This window comes from Geotrypetes seraphini, chromosome 3, assembly GCF_902459505.1.
Source record: "Geotrypetes seraphini chromosome 3, aGeoSer1.1, whole genome shotgun sequence".
In the NCBI taxonomy this organism is placed as follows: domain Eukaryota; kingdom Metazoa; phylum Chordata; class Amphibia; order Gymnophiona; family Dermophiidae; genus Geotrypetes; species Geotrypetes seraphini.
The window spans coordinates 313659567-313673079 of NC_047086.1; the positions used below are offsets into that span (position 1 = coordinate 313659567).

A 13513-nucleotide genomic window follows, 5' to 3' on the forward strand; every position below is an offset into this window, starting at 1 on the left:
TCCAATTGGCGTTTGATTAGAGTTTCCATTAGTTTGCACACTATTGATGTGAGACTCACTGGTCTGTAGTTTGCTGTCTCCATCTTGGAGCCTTTCTTGTGGAGTGGAATGACGTTAGCCATCTTCCAGTCCAACGGGACGTTACCCGTACTAAGGGAGAGATTGAAGAGCGCGGATAGCGGTTCCGCCAAGACATCACACAACTCCCTGAGCACCCTGGGGTGTAGGTTGTCAGGCCCCATTGCCTTGTTAACCTTAAGCTTTGACAGCTCGCAGTAGACACCGCTGGGTGTAAACTCAAAATCACTAAACGGGTCATCTGCGTCAACCTTTGTCTGTAGCTGAGGGCCAAGTCCTGGCGCCTCGCGGGTGAAGACTGAGCAGAAGTATTCATTTAACAGTTGGGCTTTTTCCGAGTCCGCTTCTACATAGTCTCCGTCTGGTTTCCTATGACGTACTATCCCACCTGAGTTCTTATTTCTGTCACTGATATACCTGAAGAAGGATTTATCTCCTTTCTGGATGTTCTTCGCTAGACTCCTCCATGCGGAATTTGGCCTCCCTAACTGCTGTTTTGACGGCTTTTGACTTGGCCAGATAGACTTCCCTAGAGTCCTGTTTCCCTGATTGTTTGTAAGAGATGAATGCTTTTTTCTTCTCCTTGATGAGGTCCGAAATCTCCACAGAGAACCACTGTGGCTTATTGTTCCTTTGCCGTTTACTTACTGATTTAACATAGTGGTTTGTTGCTTCTTGTATGGTGGCTTTCAAAGTCGACCACATTTCTTCCACGTTATCGGTTTCTGCTTGGCTTTGTAGCGCCTGGTGAATGAATCTCCCATTTCTTTGAAGTTTGTGTCCTTGAATTTGAGGACCTTGGTCAGTGTGGTAGATTTAGTGAAACCTTTCCTGAGATTGAACCATACCATGTTGTGGTCACTGGAGGCCAATGTGTCGCCCACCGAGACCTCTGTGACACTTTCTCCATTGGTAAGTATCAGGTCCAGTATTGCCTGATCCTTTGTTGGTTCCAACACCAGTTGCCTGAGTCTTGCTCCCTTCAAAGAGTTTAATAGCCTCCTACTGCTGCCGGAAGCAGAGGAAAGCGTGTCCCAATCCACATCAGGCATGTTGAAGTCACCTAACAATACTGTGTCCCCATGCAAGGTGATATTCTCTATATCTCTGATTAATTCCATATCTAGGTCATCCTGTTGTCTTGGGGGTCTGTATATTACGTCAAGATACAGGCATTTGTCCTTCCCTCTGGCCAAATTTACCCAAAGGGATTTCCCAGTGTAGTGGACAACTGTGATTCTGGTGACCTTAATATCATCTTTAGTATATAATGCTACATCTCCTCCCATTTTGCTCTCCCTGTCCCGGCGAAGCAAGTTGTAACCGGGTATGACTATGTCCCACCCATGGGAATCCGTGAGCCAGGTCTCAGATATCGCCACCACATCCAGGTCGGCATTCCTCATTTCTGTTTCTAATTCCAGGATCTTGTTTCCCAGACTGTGGGCGTTTACGTACATAGCCCTCCATGTTGTATGTTTGTTATGTCTCAGTGGGGATGTTCCCACTTGAGCTACTTGGACACCTTTAGCATTATTCGCATGTTTTGTACTTTCCCTAGACCCAGAGTTACAACGTGCACCTATCCCGGACTCCCCAGATCCAGAACTACAGTGTGTTCCTATCCCAGACTCGGAAATGTGTGTACCCTGTGGGGGTATTCCTGCTTGGGCTACTTGAACTCCTTTAGTACAATTTGCAATGTGTGTTCTCTCGCTGGACCCAGAATTACAATGTGTACTCCCTCTAGACCCAGAATTACAATGTGTACTCCCCCTAGACCCAGAATTACAATGTGTACTCCCCCTAGACCCAGAATTACAATGTGTACTCCCCCCTAGACCCAGAATTACAATGTGTACTCCCCCTAGACCCAGAATTACAATGTGTACTCCCCCCTAGACCCAGAATTACAATGTGTACTCCCCCTAGACCCAGAATTACAATGTGTACTCCCCCCTAGACCCAGAATTACAATGTGTACTCCCCTTAGGCCCAGAATTACAATGTGAGCCAACCCCAGACTTGAAAGTGTGTATACTCTCCCCTGACCCAGATCGGTGTTTACTTACCTTAGTCTCAAAAAAGTATTGGCAGCTTAGCTCGCCAGGTAGGTTGTTTGTGCCCGTACTCTCCCCCAACTTACCTAGTTTAAAGCCCTGTGTAGTAGGCGGGCTAGACGGTGTCCAAGGACATTCTTCCCTCTTCTGGTCAGGTGTAACCCTTATGGCCCCTGTAGTCCTTGCAATGCCTCTCCATGGTGCAAGAACCCAAAGTTCATCTCCTTGCACCATCCCTGCAGCCAGTCGTTTGCCCTCTGGATGCGATCCTCCCTGGCACTGCCCTTGCCCCTTACTGGGAGGATCGAGGAGAAGACCACCTGCGCATCCATCCTCCTCAGCTTTTCACTCAGGGCTCTGAAGTCTTCAGGTATGCTCTCCGGGGTGCTCCTGGCGGTGTCATTGGTTCCAACGTGGATGAGAATCATGGGGAAGTGGTCACGGGGCTTGATGAGTCTGTCCAGGCAAGCGGTTACATCCCGGATCCTGGCCCCTGGCAAACAGCAGACCTCTCTTGATTGCAGGTCTGATCTACAAATTGGACCCTCGGTGCCCCTCAGCAGCTGGGTATGCAGAAGTTGTCAGCCAAGTGGATGCCCAACTATTTGAATGCTTACGAGAAACAACATTGATTGACACTTCCAAGTTGATTTTGCTGCATTTTTAGCGAGCTGGTGCCAACTTTTTGGAATGACTATTTACTGTTGATGAAACATGGCTACACCACTATGATCCAGAGACAAAACAACAACAGTCCATGCAATGGCAGCACTCAAGTTCTTCAAGACCAAAAAGTCAGTAGCCACTGTGTTTTGGGATCATGAAGGTGTTGTAATGATTGACCATTTTCCAAGGGGCCAAACAGTTAATGCAGAATACTACTGTAACTTGTGCCGATTTAAAGGAGACATTGAAAGAAAAAAGAAGGGAAGCCACAGAAAGTCATTCTCTTTTTGCAAGACAACGATGGATGTTTTAATGCAGTTGGGGTTTCAGTGCATAGACCTTCCTCCCTACTCGCCAAATCTTACTCCATCTTCTGTTTCCAAGCCTTAAAAAGAGTTTGAAAGGGTGACAATTTTTGAGTGATTTGGAGGTGATTGCAGCAGCCGTGTATTATTTCAGTGACCAGCTATCAAAGAGTATATTTTGGAAGGGTTACAGAAACTTCAGACACTTAGGAGTAAATATGTGGAATAAATTGTAAGTTTCATGGCTCCACATCATTCCCTTCTTGGTTGGGCTGAGAACGTTTTAGCACCTACCTCATATTTAATCATGTTTTTGTGTTAAAGATAAGTATTATTTAGTTATTCAAGGGTTGTCTTAAATATATATATATTTTTTAACAATTTCATAGGTGCAGAACCCATCGCTTCTTTGCATCCCGTTTCTTCTGTTTGTTATGGTATTCTAAAGGATATTGTTTGTGTGAAGTATGCATCCAAACAATTCTTACAATTAATCCCCAATAATACAGTGGTTTGCAGCTTGGTCCTTTGTAACAGAAATGCAACAACATTAGATGAACTGAAGGTAAACTGCTTTTGTATAAATTCTTATGTAATCAGATTCTAGATTTATTGATAAGGAGAGCTGCACTGCTTTTAAGGTGCCAACTGTTTGACTAGTTGCCTGTACTAGAAATGTAAAATTATATTGTAATGTATAAAATAATGAACTTTAGCTAGCATAAGGAACACATTGTTTTATTACATATACTGTACATTGTCTCTGTGTTGAATTGAAGAGCACCCTGAGATCACTTTTACATACAAAATAGAAACTAAATCCCACACATCCTTTCCCTGACCTAATTCCTCCAATTTTGCTTGAACTAAAAGGGGGCTGGTAGTCGACACACTTTCGCCTATGAAAGAGCTTTTCAATATTGGCCCCCTAAATGTTCTCACACAAAACATCTAACAATCATCGAAGAGGTGAAATGGAGGTAAAATCGTGAAAGAGGTGAACAAGAGGCCGAATATTTTTTTAAACTGCCATGTGTTAAGGTTAAATACAAAATCTGAAAAAGTGTAGATTATGGATGTGACATCATATGCCTTGATGGCAGCTTAACCCCTTATAGCTCCAGTCTCCTTGGGGAGTAATAATGGTAATCTGGTTTCATCGGAGCATGCCACTGTACAAAAAGCAGCAAACTGAATGATTGGGCATCCCTGAAATAGTGAGGAAAACTAGGCAGTTGAGTCTTTTCTCTATTCCAATATGGCTTCTGTGGATTTAGATTCCTACCTGCAACAAGACATCCTATCTGCAGATGGAGGAGATAGAAACATGAAGGCCAAATGGCCCATCCGCAGTAACTATTATCTCTTCCTTCCTCTAAGACAGGGGTGTCAAACTCAATAACATAAGGGGCCGAAATCTAAAACATAGGCTGTTGCGGGCTGAATTTTTTATTAAGATACTTAGGGGTCCTTTTATTAAGGTACACTAACCGATTTAGCACATGCTAAATGCACACCTTAATAAAAGGACCCCTTAGTCTTAGTAGAAGTATAGGGTTACAACCTCTTCAACCCCACACTGGCTCTGTGATGTAAACAAAATAAAAAAAGACTTTTCCTCTCTTTTAGGTTCTAGTTCACGCTTGCTGTGTAACACCAGCTCTGGCAGGATATACATTTCAAATCTGACAGTAATCGGAAAATAAAATTATTTTTCTACCTTTTGTTTGGTCATTATTCAAATCATGTTGGTATAAATTAGTTTCTGAATTTTTGAATAAAAAACATTACATTACAGTACATTACTGATTTCTATTCCGCCTCAAACTTGCAGTTCTGGGCGGATTACAAAAGAGACAACTGGACATTTCCAGGATAATTACAGAGAGAATTCTGGTCATTTCCAGTAGAAGTTACAAGAATAATGGAGCTGTATATTTCAAGAGCTACAAGATGCTGTACAAATAGGAAATAGTGCAGATCCAGTATATATACCGTTAGGGAAGCAGTTGACATGCTTGAGGCTAAAGAGAAGGGAACTGGTGAAGGGGGGAGGAGGGGGGAGTTGCGTTGAGGGGGGGTCCGGTTGGGATTAAGCCATCTGTATAAATTTTTTGAATAGGTGGGTTTTGATTTCTTTGCGAAAATATTTGTAGTCGTTTGTTGTTATCAGCAGGTTGGAGATAGTGTGGTCCAGTTTCGCTGCATGCGTTGCCAGCAGACTGTCAAACATCTTCTTGCGCTGGTTGCCTTTGAGTGGGGGATAGGTAAAAGGGGTCTTAGTTCTTCTTTGCCTAGTGGTGGCGTTTTGGTACAGGCAGTTGTTTAGGTAATTGAGGGCTGTGCCATTTATTGCTTTGAATAATAGACAGTATATTTTGAATTGAATTTGTGCTTGTATTGGTAACCAGCGAGTCCAGGTCGGCCGCGGTGATTTGGTCAAATTTTCTCAGTGAGTAGATTACTGTATTTTCACGCATATAATGCGCGCGTTATACACAATTTTTACAAACCGTGCATAACCTTGCGCGTTATACGTGTGAGCGCGTTGTATAAATTTTTTTTTACATCGTTCTCCCCCCCCCCCGAAGTCCAATTCACCCCGCAGGACCTCTCGCACCCATGTAAAACGGGATGTCAGAGAAAGGGCGGGACCGCCGGATGAGGAAGCAGTGCAGACGCAGGACTCACAGAAGGGCAGGGACTGCTGGAAGAGGAAGCAGCAGGACAACGGTAGGAGCTTCTAAATGATTGGGGGGGGGGTCGGGAGGCTGTGGGGGTGTGAGCGGTCCTTCGGGGTGCGGGTGCGAGTGCATGTGAGCGGTCCTTCGGGGTAGGGGTGCGAGTGCGTGCGAGCGGTCCTTCGGGGTGGGGGTGCGAGCGGTCCTGCGGGGGGGTGAATCGGACGTCGGGGGGGGCATCAGGCTTTCAGGGTGGGGACAGGACTTCAAGGGGGAAAGGAGAGTCGGGGTGGCCAGAGGAGAGTCGGGAGGGCGAAAGGAGAGTCGGGTGGCGACGGGAGAGTCGGGGCGGCATGCGCAGTATACGGGTGTGCGCGGTATATAAAAATTTATTTACATAAATTACGGTTTCCCGCGCGCTATACCCGTGTGCGCGTTTTACACGGGTGCGCAGTATATGAGTGAAAATACAGTAATCTGAGTGCAGTGTTTTGAATTGTCTGTAGTTGTTTTATCATTGTTGCAGGGCAAGGCAGATAGAGTATGTTGCAGTAGTCCAATAGACCTAGTACTAGGGATTGGACTACTAGCCTATATTGCTCTTTGTCGAAGAATTTTCTGATTTTTCTTAAATTGCGCATGGTTAGAAATGCTTTCTGGGTGGTCTTGTTGATTTGGGCCTGCATTGTGCAGCATCTGTCTATTGTTACTCCTAGGAGTTTTAAGGTAGGTTGTATAGGGTATTTGGAGGCGTTTATTTCTAGTTCTGTGATGGAGGGATTCTTATCCTTTTCAAGCAGTAGAAATTTTGTTTTGTCAGTGTTCAGCTTCAATTTGTGATCTGCCATCCATTTTTCCACTGCTTGAAGGGTTTTTTCTGTAGAAGTTGGGTCAGGAGCATCAAAGGGTAGGAGTATGGTGATGTCGTCAGGGTAGCTGAATGAAGTTACATTCAGATTGTCTAGGATAGACCCAAGGGAGGATAAGAAGAGGTTTAAGAGAGTAGGTGAGAGTGGTGATCCTTGAGGAACTCCACAGGATTTGGACCATGGTTCTGATTTAAGATTGTTTGACTTTACTCTATAAGATCTGTATTTAAGGAATCCTTCGAACCAATTGTATACCCTGCCTGAGATCCCTATGGCTTCTAGTGTCTGTAGTAGGATGGTGTGGTCGACCAGATCGAATGCTGCAGATAGATCGAGTTGAATTATCAGCATCCTTCTGCCTTTGCTGAGGTGCTGTCAGGCTGTGTCTAGTAGGGTTACTAGTAAAGTCTCCGTGCTGTGGTTGGATCTGAATCCCGATTGAGAGGGGTGGAGAAGATTGTGGTCTTCCAGGTAATTTGTGAGGAATTGTGCAACTAGTCCTTCTATAAGTTTGACATATATTGGTATTGAGGCGATGGGTCTATAGTTAGCGGGGTTATCTATAAGGCCTTTGTGGTCCTTCACAATTGGAGTGATTATGATTTCTCCTAGGTGCTGCAGGAATTGACCTTCAGTGAATGTAATTTGGATCCATTGCATGAGGCTGGCCCTAAATTTGGGGGTGGCATTGGTTATTAGATACGTGGGACAATAGTTCTGGTCGCATGAGGCATGACTGTATTTTTTGTAGAGTCGATTCATGTCTGTCCAGTTTACCGCAGGGAATTCAGTCCAGGTCCTGTCTGCTGCAATGGCTTCTCCTATTGGGGGATTTGTTGTTATCTCGTCAAGGAGGGCGTGTGTGTTATTGAAGATAGTCCTGATTGTTGTAATCTTGTTTTTGAAGTGGTCTGCGAGTTGAGTGGTTGTTGGAGGGTGCTTTCCTTGTGCTGCTAGGTAAGGTTTGGTGTTGGTGAGGTTTTTTACTAGATTGAAAAGTTTTTTTGAATCTATTGACTCCATGCCTACCAGCTTGGAGTAGTAATCTTTTCTTTTTTCTTTGAGTTTGGTCTTGTATTGTTTGATTAGACTTCTCCATGCTATTTTGGATTGTTCTTGGTTCTTTTTTTTTTCCAGTTTCTTTCCATTTGTCTGCAGTGCCTTTTGAGTTGGAGCAGTTCAGCGTCGAACCATTTGTCTGATTGTCTGCAGATTTTGTGTTTTGATTTTATTGGAGCTAGCTCATTTAGGATTGTTTCGCTTAATGTTTGCCATTGTGGTATGAATTCTTTGGGGTCTATGGAGTCGATTGCGAGATCTGCTTTGTCCCAGAAAGTAGTTGGTTCGATTTTTGGACGGGTTTTGATGGGGGATTTATGGGGTTTGTGTTTATAATTGCATTGAGCCCAGTTGATGTTGAAGGTGTATTTATAATGGTCTGACCAGAGGGAGGGAATCCAGGATCCGTTTGAGATGTGGATTTCAGGTGTTTGAGGTTGTTGGGTCATGAATGTAGCAATATCTAGTTGAAAACCTAAAAATAGTCTCAGATATTTGGAGCATCGAGATTAAACGGTATATTTCTGTATCTCGTTGGCCACGTGTTTGGACTTGGAGGTTGAAATATACAGCGTTAGCATCTATGAGGCAAACTTGGTTATTTTTATTACATAGGATTTTTTGGACCCCAGTTCGTTTGCAAATATTAGATAGTTTCAAATCTAATAGATGCTGGCATTGTCATGTTGATATAGGGACTTTAGATCATCTGTTATTTTTTGTCCATTGATATTTAGTTTCTGGAAGTCAATTTGGGGACAAATAAATCTTATTCTAGAATCGGATAGTCCCTTAACATATGAATCCATAATTTGTGGTACTATGTTATAAGTTAACCCTCCCCTTGATAAATATAAAAGCCGTCTTTTCCTGGTTTTGACTGGAATAGCTGTCCAATTGATCATGCAAAATTAGAAAAGCCATGACAGATTAAACTACACATTTTGTTGGACAAACGTATGAATCACTTAATATGAGAGAATTAATGCAGAATGTTTAGGGTCCAGTGTTTCATTTAACAAAGTGTGGAATCGTCTTAATGGTATATATATCTTTCTTTTAAGTTTCCTTAAACATCCAGAGTGGGAGGGCGGGATTGGGGGAGGGAGACGTATTTGAGAAAGGGATATTAATTTTTCATAACAATGTATTCATTAAAATGTCTTATTAATATTGGAGAGAAGGGTGGGTGGATAAAATTATGCTACTATATATTACTGGTATAACAATAGTGTAATCTCTGTTGTATTTTATTTGTATTCAATTAAATGTATTACACTGTTGTAGTTCATAAAATAATAAAAAAAATTTTAAAAAACCCAAATCATATTGGTCCCAGGCTCGGGTTGTCTTCTGATAACTCGCTTGCTAGGGTCTCCTGCCCATTGTCGTTTTCTTTCTCCATGCTAACCATCAATCTTCCATCTCTATCCTCCCCTTCCGTTGCCCTTCTCTCCCCCAGAGGTCTGGCATCTTTCCTTTTTTCATCTCCATCCCCACAGCTGCAGCGATTGACCCCTCCATCCCCAGATCCACCATCTCTCCTTTCCTCATCTACCCTTTCATTCAGCATCTCTCCCTCTTTCCAGGGTCCACCATCTCTCCCCAACTACCCTCCTATCCAGTATCTCTATCCCCCCTCCACACCATCCCTTGTGTCCAACTTCTCTCCCTTTCTGTTCCTTCCCTCCCTCTATCCATAATGTGGATGTGGTCCTTAAGACAGTTTGAAACACTGGCTTTGGATATCAAAGTTGCAGCAGTTGCGTCCTTCGTAGCCCAGGCCTTTCATACTAATTGTGGACTAGTTCCTCAGAGCTTGGGATGCCTGTCTGCACATATTTAAGGAGGGAGAGGATTATGTAGCTGATGCTCTTTATGCCATCATCAGAGTCCTGAGTAAGGTTTTGGCTTAATCCATTTCTGCCCGCCGAATGCTCTGGATTAGACAATGGGTGGGTGACTCAGCCTCCAAACCACTTTCAGCAGATTAATCTTCAAGGGGCAGATGCTTTTTGGCAAAGGGCTGGGCAACCTCATGGTCAGTGTGGCAGATCACCGTCCCAAATTACTCCTGGACAGCAGGGGCCGTCATTCAGCCAGGGGCGGCAGAGGCCGTTTTTGTGCCTCTAGGACAGTGTTTTTCAACCTTTTTTGGGCAAAGGCACACTTGTTTCATGAAAAAAATCACGAGGCACACCACCATTAGAAAATGTTAAAAAATTTAACTCTGTGCCTTGTTTGCCTCCCAGCCCATCTTTGCAACTTTCTCAGCAAAACGAAGCTCAAGCCGCGAGGCTTGTCTTCTGCTTCCTGCCTGCCCTGCCGCGCACAAATAGCCGAACGGAAGTATTCTCAGACGTCAGCGCTGACGTCGGAGGGCAGGCTTTGCTTAAGCCCTCCCTCCGACGTCAGCACTGACATCGGGGAACGCTTGCGATCGGCTATATGTTAGCTGCAGGGCAGGCAGGAACAGAAGACGAGCCTCGCGGCTCGAGATGTATTGAACTCCACGGGTCCCCCGTCCAGCTCTCTCCTGTCCACGTGGGGCGGACCGCCCCTCTCCCTAGACTGTGGCCTAGGACCCTGGGGGAGCCCGGGCCCCCTGTCAGCTCCGGGCCCCTGAATGCAGGACTGGTGGTACTGCCCTGATGGCGGCCCTGACCGTACGGCACACCAGGCAACATCTCGCGGCACACTAGTGTGCCGCGGAACAGCGGTTGAAAAACACTGCTCTAGGAGATCCTGCTAATTTTCCTCCAGTTACTAATCGCAGAAGCTCTTTCAGAGGTCCACAAAGAGATTTGGCAGTTACCAGCATCGGCAATCCACGGGTTCCAATGGTGGCTCATCCTCCAAGAAGCAGCAAAGACGCCAGGGTGACTGCCCTTCCTCATATCAGTAGGCGGCTGTAGGCTTTCTGGCAACAATGGGAACAGATTTTGTCCAACGGTTGAGTTCTGGACATTATTTGGGAAAGTCACAAGATAGAATTTTTTTGGCCCCCTCCAGATTTGTTCCTCGACTCCCCAGCTTGACAGCTGGAAAAGGAGGCCAGAGTCTGAGCGATAGTGAATGACTCTTGGACATTCATGCCATAGAACCAGTTCCCTAAAAAGAATCAGCTGAGGGGGAGGCTCGCTGATGCAGTTGCACCCTCCATGCAGGTGGATCCCATCGGAAAGCAAGTGGTCCATAAATTATCTGGAATTGAGAGCCATTCGATTGGCTTTCCTGGAGTTGCAGTCTTTCCTAACGGGAAGGCAATCGGAGTGTTTTCAGACAATACCACTGCAATATCTATGTGAACAAACAAGGAGGCACCAGAAACACTCCCCTATGCCTGGAGGCACAAATGTTATTCCAGTGGGCAGAAATTTACTTGCAAGCTCTCTCAGCTGCTTACATGGCAGGAGTAGAGAACATCCAGGCCTATATTCTCAGCAGGCAGACTCTGAATCCGGGGGAGTGGTTTCTGTTCCAGAGGCATTTTCCCTCATTGTTTAGAGTTGGAGCAAACCAGACAAGATCGTATGGCTACAGCCAAGAGTGCAAAGGTAGTTTGCATCTACAGTCGAAGAGCCGAGTGGGGAAGCATGGGGCTAGATGCCCTGGTTCAGCCCTGGCCCACAGAGATGCTCTATGCGTTCCTACCATGGGCCACTGTGAGTTGGCTCATCTGCAGAATAGCAAACCATCAGGGGCTGGTGATTCTAGTGGCTCTGGACTGGCATCCCAGGCTTTGGTAAGTGACTCGGATGTATCTGCAAAGAGGCAGATGCCTGAAACTGCCAGTTCCCCTGGAGAATCCAGAACACTTTGATCTTATGCCATAGCTCTTGAGTGCACAGCTCTGATTTGGAAGAGTTACTCGGAGGTTGTAGTTACAACTCCTTATAGCAAAGAAGCATACGGCAGTTGCGGCTTACACTAAGACCTGGAAGACTTTCCAGCTATGGTACACCAAGAACCAGGTGAAGCCTGAGAGCGCTACCATCTATACATAGTAACATAGTAGATGACGGCAGATAAAGACCCAAATGGTCCATCCAGTCTGCCCAACCTGATTCAATTTAAATTTTTTTATTTTTTCTTCTTAGCTATTTCTGGGCAAGAATCCAAAGCTTTACCCTGTATTGTGCTTGGGTTCCAACTGCTGAAATCTCTGTTAAGACTTACTCCAGCCCATCTACACCCTCCCAGCCATTGAAGCCCTCCCCAGCCCATCCTCCACCAAACGGCCATATACAGACACAGACCGTGCAAGTCTGCCCAGTACTAGCCTTAGTTCAATATTTAATCTTATTTTCTGATTCTAGATCCTTTGTGTTCATCCCACGCTTCTTTGAACTCAGTCACAGTTTTACTCTCCACCACCTCTCTTGGGAGCGCATTCCAGGCATCCACCACCCTCTCCGTAAAGTAGAATTTCCTAACATTGCCTTTGAATCTACCACCCCTCAACCTCAAATTATGTCCTCTGGTTTTACCATTTTCCTTTCTCTGAAAAAGATTTGTTCTACGTTAATACCCTTCAAGTATTTGAACGTCTGAATCATATCTCCCCTGTCTCTCCTTTCCTCTAGGGTATACATATTCAGGGCTTCTAGTCTCTCCTCATACGTCTTCTGGTGCAAGCCTCCTATCATTTTCGTTGCCCTCCCCTGGACCGCCTCAAGTCTTCTTACGTCCTTCGCCAGATACGGTCTCCAAAATTGAACACAATACTCCAAGTGGGGCCTTACCAATGACCTGTACAGGGGCATCAACACCTTCTATTGACTACGCCTCTCTTTATACAGCCCAGCATCCTTCTGGCAGCAGCCACTGCCTTGTCACACTGTTTTTTCACCTTTAGATCTTCGGACACTATCACCCCAAGGCCCTCTCCCCGTCCGTGCATATCAGCTTCTCTCCTCCCAGCATATACGGTTCCTTCCTATTATTAATCCCAAATGCATTACTCTGCATTTCTTTGCATTGAATTTTAGTTGCCAGGCATTAGACCATTCCTCTAACTTTTGCAGATCCTTTTTCATATTTTCCACTCCCTCTTCGGTGTCTACTCTGTTACAAATCTTGGTATCATCTGCAAAAAGGCACACTTTTCCTTGCATTCCTGCAAGCCGGTCTTGAAAAGAACCTGGTGGTTTCACGTCTCAAAATTGCAGATAGCTAGTATCTCTTGCTTTCAGGCCTGAAGAGGCTTGTAGTCTCTGGCATCTCACCCAGATGTCACTAGGTTTTTGAGGGGGGCTCTCAAATTGTGACCCCATTGTGCAGACTGTTCCCATCTTGGGCCCTCCGTTTGGTCCTGAAGGGCCTGTCCCTTGCTCAGTATGATCCTCTGACAGAAGCTTCGCTGTTGGATCTTAAGAACATAAGCAATGCCTCCGCTGGGTCAGACATGAGGTCCATCATGCCCAGCAGTCCACTCACGCGGCGGCCCAACAGGTCCAGGACCTGTGCAGTAATCCTCTATTTATACCCCTCTATCCCCTTTTCCAGCAGGAAATTGTCCAATCCTTTCTTAAACCCCTGTACTGTACTCTGCCCTATTACGCCCTCTGGAAGCGCATTCCAGGTGTCCACCACTCGTTGGGTAAAGAAGAACTTCCTAGCATTCGTTTTGAATCTGTCCCCTTTCAACTTTTCCGAGTGTCCTCTTGTTCTTTTATTTTTCGAAAGTTTGAAGAATCTGTCCCTCTCTACTCTCTCTATGCCCTTCAAGATCTTATAAGTCTCTATCATATCCCCTCTAAGTCTCCTCTTCTCCAGGGAAAAGAGACCCAGTT

The 13513-nt window shown here is 45.2% G+C and overlaps 1 protein-coding gene across 3 annotated transcripts in view; it reads left to right on the forward strand.

Moving 5' to 3' along the window:
- The window catches only part of MKKS (McKusick-Kaufman syndrome), a 39733-nt gene that overhangs the window by 20387 nt on the left and 5833 nt on the right, over positions 1-13513 (forward strand). For all 3 annotated transcript variants that reach the window (XM_033936684.1, XM_033936683.1, XM_033936685.1), the window contains one exon: positions 3499-3674. In XM_033936684.1, coding sequence (XP_033792575.1) covers positions 3499-3674 — 176 coding nt within the window. The remainder of the gene's footprint in view (positions 1-3498; positions 3675-13513) is intronic.